Below are 19708 nucleotides of genomic sequence, written 5' to 3'. Positions count from 1 at the left end.
AGCAAAGTACAAGCCATGGCCAAAACATGAATAATGTACGCGTTCCTGTATCTCTGTGTCTGCCTGTGTGTGTGTGTTTGTGTGTACGCAAAGTTCATCTCATCCATTCGCCTCAGCCACGCACGATTGCATAACATCAAAGTGGATTTTTGCTTCCCATTCGAGCGTATCGCCGAAATAAGAAATGTGCCCAATAAAAATATAAAAGCTGCAGACTCTTAATACCAAATACGTATTGTATTTTAGACACCATTTTTGCTCATTGCCAATTTGTGTTCAATTTCTTTGGAATTGTAGTGCGAAATTTATAAATGTCTGTGCGCCTGAAATGTTTATCAGCTGCCAATACCGTGACAAAGTGTCTTAAAATTTGTCACAATATTTTGTACGCACTTTAGAGACTAACTTTTATCATACATCGCATTTGGACACAGAGTATACACATTTTTGATCAGTTAATTATATATATCGTATTGTATTCTATATTTTAAAGTATGATTATGCGGCTTTAATATTTAAATAATTTCAATTAATAATCTGATTTAAATACATCAGACAAGGTATTCATTCATATGCATATAGGTGTTTTTAACTATAACTATTTTTGTCCGCATTAAATTTAATTCCTAAAGTAGTCACGTGCTACCTTTAAGAGACTACTTCGAAGGCAGCTGCTCTATCCAAAACAATTCAAGTCGGTACAATTCAGATTATTTTCTTGTTACTCAGTTACTCGTTGCTACTTTAGGCAATTTACCATACTCTAGCTAAGCTAAAGGAATAATTAGCTGGTTAAATAAAAAACACTTCTTTGTTCAGCTGCTGCAAATGAAAAGATATTCATGAAAAATTAAAAAAAAAATTCCTTTAGCTCTTAGGATTTGCATTGTGTCATTTAGCTTGCACTTTTTGTTATCTATTGCAGTTCAGTTGAATATTTAAAATTTGTTTGTGTAAAGCGCAGCACAAAGCAAAGCAAGTAGTATAAATAAAAGCGAGCTCAAAATAAATCACACATACGCCATGTGTATGCATCAGAGAGTCAGTTCAGATGCCTGTTTGTCAATCGACTGAACGACAACTCGTATTTAATTAAAAATTTAATAAATGTTGCGACAAATGTACACAAATTGGGAAAATGAAGAGAGAGAGTAACCTACTTTGTTGTTGGCTTTAAAAATTAAAAAAAAAAAAAAGACAAAGTAAAACAAAAACAGCTGCAGCTTTCTTTCCAAAACAATATGGCAGACATGCGTTCCCTGCGCATGAATTTGTGTGTGAATGCATTGTAATGCTAATTTAAATAACGATAAGCCCAACAACAATAGCAACAGCTTCAACAACAACACCAGCGAAAACACCAACACACATGATGGCAGCGACAACAATGGCAACAATAATAGGAAAACAATTTGACATGCTGTGATTTTGCCATCGTCGCTGCTGTTTATACTCTCTCTGTGCCAAGGAGTCCAATCAATTGTTCATTGTCTTGGTAGGATTAGGTAGGCAAGCTTTGAGCGGTCGAATAGAAATGCAACTTATTGTTTCTCTCTCTCTCTCTCTCTCTCTCTTACTCTTACCATCGACCTATATTTCTCTGTTTCTCTCTCTCGCTCTTGACATCTGTGACTCTCTCTCTATATCCATTAATCTTGCCTTATTCTACTGTTACTATAAATACCTTACTCTTTTTTTTCTTTCAGTTATGTCGGTATTTCAATTTTATTCTGTGTATGTGAAAAGGAAATATAAATGTTTGGGGTAAGTGAAAATATACATTGATATTTTTATATGAATAAGAATTTTTGCTAAGCAAATTCAGACCTTGGCACAGAATATCTAATAACAGTGCATATACGAATATTATATTTTAACTTTAAGAATCAAGAATTTTGAAAGCAAGAAATACATTCTCAATTAAATGCTAGTTTTGCAAAATCAGAAACTTAAGCTGGTAGATAGATAGTTTATTAATTTTATAAAATAGGGAATATTACTTAATTCATTTTCTATCCCATACGTAATTAAAAATAAAGCCTTGTAAGAGTATTAAAGCTACGGCTAAGCACTCTGAACTTCTTCTCCAGCTAGACAAAATGTCAGCGTCGATATAGCGACATACTCACACACCCACACTCACACGGACACACGCTGGCATATTAGCGATGTGTGCAAAAACAAATAATAAAGCCACTTGTGCATAGGGAAAAAAATAGTTTTGCATGCTGTTGTGCGTCGCTTCATTTTTGTTCTTGCTGCAGTTGTTGCTATTGTTGTTGTTGTTGTTGATGCTGATGTTGTTGTTGTTGCGTGAGCGTGTGTCGTCCCCGGCATAGAGCGGGCATTATCCTTTCTATCACATGCCACATTTTCGCATAATGCGGCGTAAAATAGCATCATTGTTGTATTTGTTGTTGCTGCAGTTGCGAACAATGAATACATTTGTAATGTTAATGGAATGCAACGACAACGGCAGCGGCAGCGACAACGCCAACGCCAACGAAGCAACAACATCGGCAACTATTTTACAGATGTTGTTGTTTGCGTTGCGTTGCGTGTTTATCTTTCAGTTGCTTTGTCATAAAAATGAGCCCAACCCAAAACAAAACATAAGCAACAGAACGACGCCCTCTAGCGTCAAGTAGATATAACAACAGACCAAGTCAATTTGTCTTTCAGAAATTCTTTATAAAATCTAAAGTTTGTACAGTTACATTTATATAAAGCACCTTTCCATCTCAAGATTCGGTTCTATAGTCTATATTATCCATCTATGTATCTTCTGTCTTATGTCTATATGTATGCAAAAGTGTGCCTAGTGTTGCGCATCGATGCATAAAATGATGTAAAATTTTTATTAGAAATATAAACAGCAAAAAACAAATGCATGCTCCACACATACTCACGCACACACCCACAAACGCACTATAGAAGCCGCAATAAAGAAATAAAAAGCTATTCGAAAGCAACAACAACGATGAGAAGCACAAGCTTATGCTGATGCATTTTTTGTTGTTGTCGTCGTTGTCGTTGACAACGACATCAAGAAAAAGCACAAAAGCATTTGCATTGCAAATGCAACATAATGCAAAATAACAGGAACAACAACATGCAACACACACGCACTTATACCAAAGAGAGGAGGAGACACATTTGCTCGCACTTCCGAGTGCTTCCTGACAACAATAACAACAATAATAACAACAAGCTCTGCTACAAAGTATTTGCTATGCCAAGTATTTAAGTTTTCTGTTTCTACATGATTTTTTTGCTTTATAATAGATTTTAAATGCAAGCACTACGAATATATATTTAATATATTCTGTGCATTAACACACGAAATACACAAGAGGAACTTTATTGATAAATAATTGTCACGTATATATATATATATGTATATATATATATGTATCTAGTTGGAAAGTTGTCATCTGCCAATTATAATTGCTACACAAATTGATTGACAAATTTTGCTTATATAGAACACTCGTTCAATAAAAAGTTTATTTCTTCTTTTTGGACGAAATCTTATTGTTGTCGCCAGTACAAGTTACACACTATTTAAGGATTGTTGAAAAACAATATAATAATTATTGATAGAATTATTATACTAAAATAGTTTATAAAACATTATGCACCAGTACACTACTTTTAACTGCAAACTTATTAAAAAGCTTCGCTGTTGTTTAAATGTAGTTTTAAAAATTCAGCGCTTTCTTAATTTACGCAGATAATTATTTACATCCTGTTTAAAGCTCATTAAGTGCATTACTGCGTGCTGAAAAGGTCAGACCTGAAAGGCTGCAGTGAACTTTTGATTTGAACCAAGTGCAACGCTTTGTGGCTGCCCTCGAACAGCTTTAATGATGTTGCCCTAAAGGGTTAAAACAGGGGGATAGCGAGCTGCATTCGCGATAACTAAAACACAGCGCTGCCTTTTGTGTGTACCAAAAAAAAAAAAAAAAAAAACAGAAAAAATACAGCCATATGAATTAGTGTAGTGTGTGTGTGTGTTCTGTAGTGTTATGTTGGGGCTTTGAAAGTGCATGAATTAATGCAACATCACGGAGGCAAGGATCCAGCGAATGACGACCCACAGAAATGGTAACATCAAAAGCAACGTCGCCATCACCAACGTCGTCGAGTGTTCCAATTAAACTCAACACGTCAAACAACAGCAGCAAAGTCGTCGACGTCGGCCATCGGACATCGGACATCGTACGTTGAACGTCAGACGTCAAGTATACGCCATGCTGGCTGCCATTGCCATCGGTTTAGTTTGCTGTGCTGTTCACATGTTGTGATGTTTGTGATGTGGCGTTTGGAGTGTGGAGTGGAGTGCCATGGAGTGGAGTGGAGTGGTCTAGTCGATTCTAACGATAGACTCGTTAGTCACGCGGTTAAATTTGATATGGCAACGCACAGAAAACGCTGCACATCTTTTAGTTTTAAAGCTACTCCAGCTACACCACCAGCTCCACCTCCAGCATCAGCTTCTGTTTTGCACTAGTATTTTTTTTATCTCTACTTTATACCACAAGCGTCTGGCATGTTTTGATGGCTTGCAACTGCTCATGCATATTCATGGAAAACGGCTGCAGAGCTGCAAAAGAACCGCGCAGTGGCTGCCACTGGCATTGGCATGCGCATCGGCATTGGCATTGGCATTGGATGCGCTTTTCGCCAACAACTGCAAATCAACGCGTACTCAAAGACACTTCTGGGCTCCAAGTTGCGCGCTCTCTGGGTTCCCATCAACCCGGATTTGGCCATGTTTGCATACAATGCAGCTAAAGCAGGACGTTAACTAACTCACTTGATGAGTCACAAGCTGCAGATCGAAACTTGTGGCTTCCATTTCTTAACCTAAAATAGGGTATTTTCCATAAACAAAGAAAGGAAGATTGTGGTCTTAGAAGGATAGCCGGGCTAAGGTATTAAAGGAATAAATAAATACAATACTATCCATTCAAACTGTAGCAGACAAATATGCAACACTCATCCTGACAGGAATATTCATTTATAAATTGTGAAGACAGAAGATTTCGATTACATTCTTAAAAACATTGTAATATACTCTGCAGAGGTAAAATTAGATTATATAACTGGAATATATATATTTATATATATATATATATATATATATAGGACGCAAAGTGGACTCTCTACACTGCAGTTCCATACAAAATAATCGTCAATGTACGATTTCAACTTCCTTAACACTTTATTCAATAGCTAATATTTTAGAAAAGTGGCTCACAAATGTATATACTTACGATTCAGTTCATTTATCTGTGTGCAACACTTGGGGCACAACTTTCTTCTGTGTCGGCTGCATGCAGCATATGTGATTATTATATTGAGCTTACAAGGCGACATTCTTGTGTTCAGCTTTTAGTTTTTGCCATGTCAGCCCAAAAACTATGCAATATTGTTTTACAACTTTCTCTCCCAGCCAACGCCCGCCGCTAACAGTACAGAAGAAAGCAGGGCGAGTGAAAGCTTCAATTTTTGCAGGGTAGCAATTGCTTACCAGCAGACACCCCAAAAAGTGCAACCAACTGCGCTGTCATATCGCAATCGACGCCCAAAACTATGCAATGCCCATTTGCCAAAGTTTGTGAGCCCTGAGTCCCTGCAGGGATGGGCAGTGTGGAGCAGGAGGGAAGGAGGGCAGATAAAGCTTCTATCGTTGCACGCTCAATGCTTGACTTTTACAAATTTAATTCAGCAAGTTATGACAAAGTTTTGTTAAAGTTTTCACGCTCCCGCATGTGCAACTGTCAACTAACTGTCTCTCGCTCTCACTCTCAGTATCAAGCTCTGCCACTCTATCTCTCTCCCTCTCCCCCTTTCTCTCCCTTTCTCGCCTGCTTGCTGTCAACGCTGAGCCGTTTGTGATACGCTGCTTAGCTCTTGAGGATTTGCCAAGCCGATTTCATGTTTGAATATTTGCAAATGCGTTTGCTTTTCATGTGCAGATTTCAGAGTGCGGCACAAAAAAAAAAGAAATGAATGCCTTTTTGTTGTAATGTAAATGCTGTAGACACACACACACGCACACTCCCATTCCCCACCCCGCGCACACACACACACAGGAGGAAGAGCGCCGCTCACATTTCAAATCGCTGCGGCAGGGGCACAAAATGTCTTAAAAGCTTCCGCCTTGCTTTACATGCCGGCTTAGACGTTGCCCCCAAACACCGCCCGCCTGCCGGCTTGCACACATGATACCAGACAATCAATAACCATTGACAAGCCACAAACAACAACAGGCGCATTAGTTGCGCAAATCCGCCAGCCCTAAAAGTATGCAAAGACTTTTTATAGCTTTTTCAAACTGCAAATCGACGTCGGCGTTGAAGTCAACGTCAACGTCAACGTCAACGTGAACATTGTCAATGGCATCGACTCCTCGTCGATTTGGAATTCGTCTCCGATTTGGCCTTTTCATATGATTTGATTACGTTTTGGCTTTCGCCCGTTGCACTGTTCAATTGTCAATTGAAATACAATATTTCTGCAAGCAAATATATTTATTTTGCGGATCCCAGACAGAAAGACAGACTGGACCATGGCCCAGTCAAGTATTTTTATCATAATAATATGAGCATTTCTGACGGCGTCTTAGATGGCCATAATGTTGTTGTTTAAGAAAATCTAGGCCATCTCTTTTAATAATTTTATATAGCCATACATGAAGAGCGTAAATTAGGAGAGGGAGTGGGAGAAAGAGAGAAATAAAAGTGTATTTCGACTTAAAGCTAATATTTTTTTACACTCCATACTAATATTATTTATAATATGCAATCCTAAATATTTTATTTGTGTATTTCTTGTATGGTCTCTTTTGCGTTAATCTGCTCAGCCAAATAACGCAATATACCCAATCTTTAAACTTCGCATATTAAAGTAAAAAAAAAAACCCCTTTGTTGGGGTTTGTCTGGCGGCTAACACGTTCACAATGCTTGAATGGCTCGAATGCCTGCAACCCGCATGTCAATCACTGAGATTGGAGTCCAGAATTCTGCCGCAGCCGTTTGATATAGCGGCGCCGTCTATTGATAATGGGGCAAATGACGCGGGCCGCTGTTTGGTTGGAGGTGGATGCTAAGCAGCTGCACGTGACTGCCAAAGTGATTGCCGGCAATCCGAAACCCATGCTCTTCTCTACCCCACATAAAATCCTCAAATTCTTATCAACCCCCCAACTTAAGCCACAAACTTGTGTCTCTGTGGGCGTTTTGTCTGCATTCAGCGTGTGTTTTATCTTTATGGCTCAAATCACACACGATACAGAGCCAGCGTATTGCCCACCCCCAGGTAAAACTTTAGCACACTTAAAGTTGGCTCATTAGAGTTGAAGTGTTATTGTGTTTAGATTTGTTCCAGCTTTGTATCTATAGTTGGCATGCAATGTATCTCCATCCGCAGCTGGCCAATGTGCGTGCCAATCGCTTTTTATGAGCCCAAAAGGTGTCGAAAATTAGCTGAGTTTAATGAACTATAAGAGGGTGGGTAGACCCCATTTCCAGACGGCTTCGCTCCCACTCTCAGGCTATAGCTCGCATTGTCTGCACTTGAGCTTTGTATCTAATGCGTTAAGTAGCTGCTAACCCAACTCACAATACGAAGTCCTTTTTGCTTGACTTTTAAGTGGATAATGCATTTCCTGCACCCAGCCAGCAGCACACACACAACGCACAGTAAGCGACTGGCAGATAAACTTACCGTGACTCAAACACTCTTATATGCGCAGGCGACAAAGTATTACAGTTTACTAAGTCGATGCTGCTTTATAATAAATAATACTGTTTGAAACTAAACAAAGATTTATTCTCGTTTATTTTAGAAGACTTTTTTGGGCAAAATTCAAAACCACTTTATGTAGTAAAAAGTTGATAAAGATGTGTGAATATGTGAATACATATCGATTCATCTTAATTTGTTTATAAATGGTTTTGGTATAAGTTACAGTTGTTTTTATTTTATTATTACAGCATATTATTTGATTTTCCTCCCAATTAATGTTAACATATTTCAACCTAAATTAGGAATCATCCAAATTAAAATTAATTTGTTTTATTTATATTTAAAAAGAATACTGACTACTTCTGTCGCCTGTCTCTAAAATTGCCTCGTTGCACATGCATATAACAACAACAACAAAAAACAACGGGCAACAACACTTCATTCGCTGTCATCAGAGAGCATCGGAGCGCATCTCCCACCCACACACACACACCCACACACGCTTTCTCTCGCTATCCCTCTCTCTCGTCCGAGAGTATCAGCCTTTAGTTTTGCTCTATAAAATTGTACTTAAAATGCCACAGGACGCCAAAGCCACGCACGCCCACTCTCATGTGCCACACCCATTCTCGCACAATGAAACATTTTGCAATCAGTTACTAGTTTTATTTTTATCTTTATATTTTTTCTCTGGCTGCCTAAGTCAGAGTCAGCCCCGAAATTGCTGTAGTCCTTCAGTTTTGGCTTCAGTTTCTGTTTGTTCTGCTTTTCACTTGACTTATAAGCTGCCATTTATTGTTGAGAGCTGAAGGATTGAGGAGAGGCTCTTGCATCGGGACTGTCACGCCCACAATACGTTTGCAATTTCGCACGTACGTGAGGTAATTTTAAATTGTTTTAGGCAACTTTTTGTATGCCATTTGCGAGGCGCACTCAAAGCTCAGGCACGCCCACCGCAGCTAGCCAGCCAGGCTGTGTCTTCAACTGTGTAGAGAGCTTTTACTTTTCCAGTTTGTCTTTTGACTTTGACGATGCGCCCTCTCTCCAAAAATATATAGGCGAGAGCCCGACTGTGAGATACCCTGCACATGACTAGTTATATAAGTTAATAGTCATATAAGTTGCGTGTCCAAAATATTTTCCGCTTGATCTTTAAATGAGATCGTTCGTCTATAGCTCTAGCAATGGAAGTGCAGATGAATATGTCCACACAAATTGACAATTTAGTTCACTAATCCAAGAGACCCCAGCTCCCTTTGGGCATAAAGTATCAAAAGGTATGCAATGCGCTTTGTTATTTCTTTCCTTTACGCGTTGGCGAGCAATGCGCTCAAATTAAGCACAGCTGACGGCACGCATACACACACAGAAACACATAGACACACACACACAGACAGACGAAGCAGTGGTAAAGCAACGCGGCGAAATAGAGATGCACACAGCACACGTGCACATGGACAGACTGACGGACAGAGTGAGACAAAGAGACAGCTGTTGATGGCTGCTGCAGTCTACTCTGCGCTATCCTCGCTGCCCGCTCCTCTCACTGTCTCTCTCTCTCTCTCTCTCACTTCTACTTTTCCTACTCGTTATTGTCGTTGGCAGCGTCTTCGCTGCTGTTACATCAGCTCGAAAATTAGTTGCTACTTATATGCTTCACTTAGTTTTTCTTAAGTAGCACGGATCAAGTAATATGTGTGTGTGCGAGCGAATGCGTATGTCCTTATCAGGTGTGTACGTACATGTGTGTATGTGTGTGTGTATGTGTGCTACTTAAAACTTGCACTGCCTGTGCGATTATTTGCTCTTCTTTAGCTGCACATTTTCTACTTAAAAGAGTCTGTCAACGTGATTGCATGTTAGCAGTATCTAAGCTGTCTATCTCTCTCCCTCTGATGCTCTCGCGACCTTGCTGTCCTGCTCTTGGCATTTGCGGCTACACGCAGTCAAGATGACAGTAAGCAACTGATTTAGTTAGTATGTGCAATTTTAAAAGGTAAGAAAGCATATTAAAGAAACTTCGCTAACGCATTAATGGTGACATTATCGACTTCATAAATATTTCCGATCAGAATGGGTGGATTGGGCCATGTACAGGCGAGCATGTCGAAATCGGAAGAATTGAAATGCTTTAAGATATGTACCTTAACACATTATTTTATCAGCAGCAGACTAGTTCAAGGCATTATATTATATCTGAACACAACGCTTGTTCACAAACTTTCATTTTAGTTTTTAAATTTGTTCACCTAATCTTATTAAAAAAGATTTGCATATCCAATTTATCTGCTCGTATCCAGTACGCTTTGCCGGGATAATAGTATTAGTCAAATTATTCGACATGCAATACAATCCAAACAAATCAAAAACAAACCAAAGCAAACAAACGTGACAAATGCAACAGCCGCCCAATCAGACAACCTTCGCCCCTCCGCCTGCCACCTTGCTCCGTTGCCAAGTGTCTTCCCGTGTGTGTCGCACTTTGACTTCATTAGTTCTGTGGCACGTCGCATTTTATGCAGCTTATTGAATTATATGGAAAACAAACGAACGAACTATGTCACTATCAGTCTCTGCCCCAGGTTTATTACGTATACGCCCATTGTAGCGCGCCAGGCTTTTGAATGTAATTAAACTCGCGGTAAGATGACGCGTTTCCCATTCTGCCTTTGTTTCGCATTATTTCAATTGCACAATGACTTTGATTATTTGCATTTTATAATGCTACATGGTTCTCTTTATGGCCACAACATGTCTGTTTCACGTTAATTTAATTATAAGCGTGCGTGGGAATAGTATGCATCAGTAATTACATTGGCTAATGAATTGAAATAGTATTTGTTTTATATTTATTTTCATTATTGTTTTTGCCAGGATATGGCATCCACCTTATTACATTCCAAATGTTTGGCTTTTATTGTTATGCAAGTCCGTAGCTAATGTTAAACGCACCAAATATTTTTCAACTACAGCAAAGTATTTCTCTCTAAGCATTTAATTAACTTATTTAGGCTATTTTGTGGCATTTCAATCAAACTCATTTCTGGTTTGCCACTGATCGATATCGATGTGTGTGTGCAAATTGTATCTAATTTTAGTGATTTGTGTTTGGTCAAATCACATCTGGATAATAACGCAAACCATTTGTGAAATTCATTTCATTAAATTCTTGTCGGCCAACAAAAATCAAATTAAAGTTTTAGTTCGTGCGCCTGGCTTTGGCGTATCTATGAGCCCAGGTATTGTTTAGACTCTTAGTTCATCCCAGTTTTTCCGTATGAATGAATGAATATTTATGATCGCGTGGAACTTATTCAAATAAAACGGTTAATTATATAGGTAGTTATACCTTTAGATCCGTTACTAACGGGCGTGGCCCGTGACAGGTGATTATCTAATTTATTAGACTAACGACATAACATGAGGAAAACAAAGCACGTCAAATTGATTATCTTCTCGGTCCTTATAAAAGACCCACAGAAGGAACGGCCTGAGCAGTTTTACCAGAATGGCAAAGTTCTATTGTAAATTCCCAGTGTTTGTGCTGCTCGTTTTTAGTGTATTTGGATCTAGTTTTGCGGAGAATGTAACCACGACTCTTATTGGAAACGTATTGCAGCAGAGTAAAGAAGATAATGTTATTGTTTCGCCCTTCTTGCTGTTCGATGGCCTTATGCAGCTCTATTTGGGCTCTGAGGGTAAAGCATCTGAGGAAATCGCTAAATTTCTGCAACTGACTGGCCTCAGAAAATCCGAGGCAGTCAAAAGGTATAAAGAGTGGCATACTCTTAACAGTAAACCTAACAGTGTAACACTAGATATTGCAAGTCGCATCTACGCAGCACGTGACATTAACATTTTGACTACATTTAAAAAAACCACAGCGGATATCTTCAATTCTGAAATTGAAGCTGTCGACTTTGCAAACGCCTCAGAAACGGTATCTATTGTTAACAAATGGATAGCCGAGAGAACTAACAACAAGATAACCGAACTGATTGAGACAACTGATCCCTTGACAAAAATATTGCTTCTCAGTGCCATTTACTTTAAAGGAACATGGCAAACGAAATTCGAAAAACTAAACACGAAAAAGAAAGTATTCTTTACGCCTCGAGGCGATGGCAAAATGCGGAAATCAAAGGTTTATACAATGACCCAGGTAAACAACTATAAATACAAGTTCGTCAAAAAATTAGAAGCACACGCCTTAGAGCTACCGTACGCCACTTCGAATGTTTCCATGCTTATTCTTCTGCCAAATTCTGTAAATGGTATTGGCAAAATAGAACAAAACTTATATAATTTAGACTTCGAGGAAATTATACCACGCAACTTTAGGACAATGGAACTCGCCCTGCCAAAGTTTAAGTTTGACTATAAGCAGAAATTCAACGATATTGTCAAGGGTCTGGGTATCCGCGAAATTTTCGAAAATGGTAATTTTACATTCATGTCTGACCAACCAAACTTATATGTCAGCGAAATCCTACAGAAATCGGTAATTGAAGTGGATGAAAATGGGACTACAGCTGCAGCTGTTCAAGGTTTGCGTCTCAGCTTAATTTATTTTAAAATCTATTGTTCATTCCAATTCTGCATTTTTACAGTGTTCAATGTGAATCATAAATCTGCTGTGTCACGTTTCGAAGTAAATCGGCCATTTGTATTTTTAATAAAAGACAATGATAATGTCTACTTTGCCGGACGGATGAGCAGCTTTAGCTAAAAGTCGGCTTACTACCCGATGCTGCCAAGAAATAAACGCAAATATTATAAATTGGGATTTTCGTTTTTAAATAAAAATATATACATGCAGTAACAAGGAGATCTCTACCGCAATGCAATAAATGTTTATTGGTATTACGTATAAGCACAGAACATGCAAACAGATTCAGTTGCACTTTAAGCACTTAATAACTCAATTAAGTTTCCCATTGACGATCACTTTACAATGTCATAGCAAACCGCACACACACTCACACACACACACACACACACATTTATTGCAACTTAAAGACCACTCAATTCTGATTCAGGTCAAGAGAAGCATTCAGCACTCCGCATCCTCAGCCATTCATGTAATGACATTGGTCAACAACTCATCAAGGATATGTCCGCGCTGTTAGCTCGTGTCACTCACTTCTCTCCTGTCTCTCTCTCTCCCTCGTATTCCCTCGCTTCGACTTATAGCTCCGCGGCTGCGGTCGAGGCTCAGCGGGCATTCAAAAGCACTTAACTTGTTAGCGGTTAACGCTTTATTGGTAAGCCAACAGATACGCGCACAATAATTAAACAACAGACGACTTACATGACTTGTCAACACAGAAGGCCAGGCCAGCCAAGAGGCACAGGTGTCCTTGCCACAGGCAACAGCGTGTGCAGCGTGATTTGCCATTGATTGATTGAGAATGATGGCTGCCACAAATCGTAGCCAAGGCGACCTCAAGAGCACACCGATTGCCCAGCCATTTGTTACAATTCTGCAAGCTCGTAGTTTCAATTAAGCGTAACTAATGCGATTAACTAATTCGCACAGCAATACCACTTTTCCATTGTTGTCTACTGGCACTTGATTAACGGATCACACAAGCTAAAGGCTAAATATAAGTTATTTGAAAAACACTGATTATTTGTATTTGTCAAACTCTCTACTTGTATATACCCTGTAAATGATTCTAGATTTAATGCCTTAGTGTATACCAAGCGCAGGGTTTGCCAAATCTAGTAACTCATCTTTTTATCGCTACACTTCTGTGTTGAATGAGTTAAGCGCTTTCAGCTAATAAACTGCGGCTGCTGGCTAATGGGATATTAAGCGGGGGCTCGAGGGTTTTTCTCCACTTGCCAGCCAAAAGCTCACATGACTCAACACAAGAAAAAAATTTGGGCCAGCCGAGCAAGCCAGGCAGGTCAGGCAGGCCAGGCCAGAGGCGGGAACGACGACGTCACTGGCGATGCCGAAATAAAAATAACAAATATCCCTAGTTAATTGAAATTCCTTAACTTTCGCAATTAAACTTTCCTGCAATGCTTTCAACTTGGGCTCGCAGTTGCCGGTTTCAGTCGCCAGTCGCAGCTGAAAAGGAAAAAAAACGCACTCGCCAAGTTTCGCTCAATCTATATCTATCTCTATCTCTATCCTTTCTCTTGCTCATTCCGCTGCGTCCGACGCGGCGTATGAGCAATGGCTACAAAAGCCGCCGTTGAACGTGGCCAACCTGTGGGCGTTTTCCGTCGCAAGTTTATGAACTTTACAACAGCGGCAGCTTCTATAAGACTATGTGAAGTATGTGCAGCGAGCAACAAAAACAACAACGACAACAACAAAACCGTCTGTAGCCGCCGTTTTCGCATTAGTTGTAGTCTGCTTAGCAGCAAAAAAGAAGAGCCCCGCAAATGTTTCCCCAACTTTTTTATACCTGCACTTATTTACAGTTTAAGAGTACATTTACTTTACATAGATTGTGCGGTTAACCCTCAGTCAGTGCGTCAATTAGTCAGTTAGATCAATACAGGCTTACCAAAGCAAGTTTTCCAAAAATATCTATCATTATAAAAGGTTCCAATATGCGGATATGCGATCTTTCGCCTCTCGCCTTAACCCAAGCTTAACCTGATCGTGGACATAGCAAAAATCAAAACCAGACCTATTAGACTTAGTAGAAATCCACCGTATCACAGATTTATATTTTGATCCTGATTTATTACACCAAATTTTTAATTATAGACTTCAATTTTCCACATTTTTCCCGCGCTCTCTTATATATTAAGAATACACCCCATATTAGCTCAAGTGACAGTATTCAAGAAGAAGAGAACTTGCAACAAACTCTGCGCTCATCGTCTGAGTCGCGTTCGTTTATAAAAAATGCACAAAGCTGCCGTGTTAAGAACTCGCTGGCTGCTAAAAGTGGCTGCCTTACGACGTCTATGGCTCATTCTTATCAACTTTTGCCGTGCTTATAACTTCGCCTGCACTCAGCATTGTGTGTGTGTGTGTGTGTCTGTGTGTGTGAGTGTTAGCCCAAAAGGACTTTGTTGGCTGCACGCGACAAGCAACACCATCCAGCCATTCAGGCAACTTCTGCTAACAACAATAATTGTTAATAATGTTTATGAAAAGTTGCCCCTTCGCATCGTCATCGTCCTGGACTGCCTTCGGCTTCGCCTTCGCCCTCGACCTCGCTCTCGCCGTGGCTGTGTCCTGGCACATCTTTTCGTTTTGTTTAGTTGACTGTCTTATTTCCCTTTTGCCTGTTACCGGTAGCAATTGCTGTTGTTTTTGTTGTTTGTTTGTTTGTTGTGTGTTTTTGTTACTAGTTGGGCAATTGCCTTGAATGGCAAGCATTTTATATTTGTTATGGGATCGTAGCAGATACCAGATGCAGATCTTTGTCCAGAACCAGAAGCAGTGACAGCAACAATGCAGAATACAGTTGTTTATGGGTTGTGATATGCGCAAGTTCTTGTCAAGATTTGCTCCTTTCTTTTAAAGTAATATATTTACAGAATTTTGAGATGTAAATTAGTAAAAGTGCGGAAAATTCCAACAAAGACCAATATATTTATATTCTTTTCATATTACTTGGCGGTTGTACCAAACGGAAAAAGAAAAGTTAAGAAACAGATCCTATTATTAGTTTTATTTATCAGAAGCATATCTTATGAATCCGATATTCAATCCACTATTCACTGCCACTACGATCTCTGAAGTATTGCTTTCAATGTTATATAATAAGGGGAAATGAAAGACTCCTTTTAATTTAAAGAATAAGCCAGCTCAGTTCTACACAACTCCAAGTGGCATTGCTCAGCAGAGCCGTCACCTTTGTCGCCTCATTCGACATGGAGGCACATCATCTGTTGCCGCTTTTGCCACGCTACCCCGCGCCCCGCCTCACCCCGCCTGGCCCTATGGCTCATGCTTGACATCCGGCGGAAATGCTCGCACAATGGCCGCCAGCTGGGACGAGCTTCCGTCGAATAAGCAGGAACCATTTGAGCCAAAGAAGGTTGCTTAAGTTGTGCGCCAAGTGTTCAATATATCAATCAAAGGTGTTGAAAATAAATGAAAAATGTGTCGAAAGTTTATCATTGCTGCCACGGTGCCCAACAACAGCAACGACACCAACACCAGCACCAACACCCAGCGCCAACGACAACGACAACGGATTTTCCTTTGCAATTTTCCGAAAGCGCTTCCAAACAAATGGGGCGTAAAAATAAAATAGCATGGAAAGGTGGAGAACGACATGAAACTTTTTTCAAAATCGATTAAGCTGTGACAACCTGCACAACGACGCAGCGCTCTTCACAAAGTGTTTAAGGTTACCGTTTGAAAAGTGAAAAGAATTTTCACCAAATTCGCCCCCCAAGGCCAACCGCAAGTGTTGTACGCGAAGGCTGAGTCGAAGTCTGGGGAGCCGAGAATAAGTCCCGAGCTGCATTTTACCTATGCAGCGAAAACTATTTTCAAAATCTGTCGAAAATTGTGCACTGGAAATAAGCCCCAGCACACGAATAAATGCAACCATGCGGTGCGGGGCCATTTGGCAGTCAAGTTTCTGGACTAAACTTCAACAAGCAACCGGAAAAAAGCACAACTAAAAACATGTCGATGCATAGCTACTCTTTGAAACGCATTCTCGGCATTTTCAAATCAAACAAACAAAATTTAAACTTAACTTTTTAGGTAAAACTTTTTCGAGAGAATATTTTAATTTTTTTTCTATGTTTATTTTCTAAATTTATATGGATTTCATTAGCTGTTCACCTTAAGTCTCCTACAGTGCTTCTAGCAGACTACCTGCTGCTTCTTAACATTATTGCTTAACACCATACTTAACATAATTCTGCACTGTAATAAGCAAGAGTAATAATAAATTGTGATGACAATCAAAATCCGTAGTATAAAATCAAGGGAGACCGATATTAAAAAAGATGTAAAGGATTGAAATCTGCAAAAAATGACATGGAAATGAGGAGGGATAGAACAAGATATAGCGAAGAATTGAGAAGAGAAATAGATCAACTAACTAAGAGATAATTCTTTTTCGGCCTGTCTCTCACTGTCGTTGTCTCTTCGTAAATGTTAAGCGAGTGTGAGAGAGAAAGGGGATGAAAAAAAGGAGATTCTTAAAAAAAGCATATAATAGAAAAATTAAGAGAGAGAGAGAGAGAGAGAGAGAGACGTATTTTCTACACTTTACTAAAATGTTGACTTTATGTGTGCCTTAGCACATATTAATGTAACATGTTTGTTTAACAGAGCCTGCAACACTTTTGAGCAAGTGTATCAATAAAATGTAACGTTAAGCAACGGCAAGCTATTGGCGAAAGTGTAGCACAAAATTTTGCTGACTGCTGCCAGGGGCAGAAGAGTCTCAAAGCCAAAATCGAAGCCCGTGCCTCCCCCGAAAATAACCAGCCACCCGTTCAATGCCTTTGGCTTAAGCGCCGCACTTCACTTAACTTTTTTTTGGGGCGAAGGCAGGAGGGTTACATAGTCTCCAGTGTTTTGCTATTGGTCAAGTATGATTGGAATTTTATATGGCGCTGGTTCGAAGGACCTCGACGACGACGACGTCAAATGGCCAACACGTAGCAGCAGGCAGCAGGCAGGAGGCAGGAAGCGAGTCAGCTCAAGTGTTTGACTTTTAGTTGGTTGGGTTTTTCGATTCGAGGGCTGCTTAAAAGCATTTCGCAGAGTATAGCAAATTGTTACTTGGTCTTTGCTCGTATTATTATTAATTTATGTTTGGCGTACTAGTTCGATCGAATCAATAAACTAGTCACGTTTGCCAAAAAACAGCATCGAGCATCTAACAGGAAACAATGCCAGAACCGGAAACGCATCTACTTTGCTACAAACAAAAGACCATTCGCAATTTGTTGGCCCAGCGAGAAGAAGGCGAAAAGAATGCTTAATTTATGTGCGCTTATCAAAATGGCGCTAATTGAAAATTAGCCTGTTATCATGCAATTATCTATAGACTCTCCCATCTCTCAGCCCATGTGGGCCGCTGCGGCGAAATTCAATTTCCACATCAGATAGATAAGCGGCCAAATGAAGCCCGCTATTCACTGGCGGAAGCACGAGCTTGGCTCCAGCAACTTTATATAGGATATAAACGAGTATTTTGATTTGTGTGCCATCAGATCCATAGATAAACCTCACAGAAATTAAGACAAAGAGGGTGGGACCCCACAGACTGCTTGACTCATGCATGAGATGGGAATGGCGCGTAAAGTTAATAGACCATGGTACGTTAAATTTATGGCCAAATAACCGCAGTCTTTAGCTAAATCCTGTGCACGGATAAGCAATGCGTGAATAGGTTGACAATGCGAGCATGTAAATGCAAAAGGGGTGGATTTTGCATATCTAAAATGCGATTGGGATAGAATTTTTTTATTCATGGAAAATTGAAAAACAAAAATGGGGTAGAAACTCGAGCTTCGCATAGCATGCAACTCATTTTCTTTGATTAAAATGTCTAAAGTAGAGAAATATTTCAAAATTTCTTAACTAGTTATACGTGCACATCAAACAACAATGGGGAAAATTATGCTTTATGTTGATTGTCAGAAACCTATGGAATTCAACTGCAATGCAGTCGGTTCCTGATGAAATATCCTCGTAAGCGTCAAAATTGTCATGCAATAAAAACTAATCAAATAAATAAATAAATAAAGGAATAAAAACAATGCACAAATAGAGTGAGAAAAATGAACAGCAATTCCGAAATAAATGCCACAAACAATTGACAATAAACTACATGACGTACATACATATACATGTATATATAAACATGCTCACACACATTTGTACACACATACACACACACACACACAAATTGAGCACAGTGGCCTGCATGCGCCAGAGATATAAACAAAATTAAGAGAAACAAGAGCAAAAAAGGAAGATGGACAGAAAAGAAAAAACATCAGAGCAAATAATAAATAAACTACAGTTCATGTCATGTCAGCAAGAAGAGGACCAACAAACTGCCAAAATAGGAATTGGAGAGAGAGCATATAAAAACAAAAGAAAGAACAACAAAAGAAATGAAACAAGACAAAACGAAATGAATAAAAATAATATATATATATCACAAGTGAAACTACACCGAGTTATACAGATGCGTGTAGTTAAATTAATGAGTTCTTTAAGTCGGGTAATTTATACGGGCTGGAAAAAATTGAAATAGGCTATATTTCTAACATTCAGCCGGCACAAGAGAATGCCTTAATGCGAGAGAGATGCAATTTTAGTATTGTTGGACAACTGTTTACCTTTCGTTTTATAACTTTACAACACTGGCTACATCTGGTAAATTTGCAACACGCAACTGCTATGCCCAACAAGGAGACATTTTTCTAGCGTATTGGTGCTGCAAAACTGTTGGCATTGTATTTTCATAACTACTCCGTTTTCCCCTACCTGGCTGGGCAACACTTTTAGCACTACTTTGACTCCAATAATCCGTATGGAGCTGCGGGCCGCTTTCATCAAACTCAAAAATGTCCGACAATCGCCAGGAGATGGGCTTTGGCTGCCGTTTGATTTTGAATTGCTTTGGCACGTGCAGCAGAAATGCGCATTGCGAGAAAGGCTCGTTCCCATCGCACATACGACTCGCCCATATGTATTTCCCTTTTATATGGAGCCAGTGTTGTGTTATTGCAATATTGGTAAAAGCCGTCGATGATGATGACACGACTTCAACGAGCGAGCAGCTTCAACTCAATTATCAAACTTTAGATGCCAATTCCAGTTAGTTCAGACGTCGGTCGTCGGTCGTCAGTCGTCAGTTCAGCTATTCACTCATCCGGCCTCCGGTACTCACACGTGCTGGCATATTTTTCGAATAAACAAGCACCGTGCCGCGAGTACTCAGAGGCGGGAGTCTGATGTTGCGAGTCTGGAGTCGGGAGACGGGAGTTGGG

General features: G+C 39.6%; 1 protein-coding gene across 1 annotated transcript; it reads left to right on the top strand.

Annotated features, from left to right (window-relative positions):
* Nucleotides 1-11249: 11249 nt before the first annotated feature.
* Nucleotides 11250-12584, top strand: LOC115769462 (serpin B11-like). The gene is made up of 2 exons (XM_030714275.1): nt 11250-12303; nt 12367-12584. Exons 1-2 carry the CDS (start codon nt 11265-11267, stop codon nt 12483-12485), a joined length of 1158 nt encoding a protein of 385 aa, XP_030570135.1. The 5' UTR covers nt 11250-11264; the 3' UTR covers nt 12486-12584.
* The last annotated feature ends 7124 nt before the right edge of the window (nt 12585-19708 follow it).

Source organism: Drosophila novamexicana, unplaced genomic scaffold (assembly GCF_003285875.2).
Source record: "Drosophila novamexicana strain 15010-1031.04,08,12 unplaced genomic scaffold, DnovRS2.1 tig00004554-arrow-pilon, whole genome shotgun sequence".
NCBI classification, from domain to species: Eukaryota; Metazoa; Arthropoda; class Insecta; order Diptera; family Drosophilidae; genus Drosophila; species Drosophila novamexicana.
The sequence above is the reverse complement of the archived record's forward strand: the minus strand, read 5'-3'. Positions and strand labels throughout refer to the sequence as shown.

Coding starts and splice junctions, on each gene's coding strand:
- LOC115769462 (XM_030714275.1), top strand. CDS start 11,265: ATGGCAAAGTTCTATTGTAAATTCCCAGTGTTTGTGCTGCTCGTTTTT. Junction 12,304..12,366: donor TACAGCTGCAGCTGTTCAAG/GTTTGCGTCTCA, acceptor GCATTTTTACAG/TGTTCAATGTGAATCATAAA.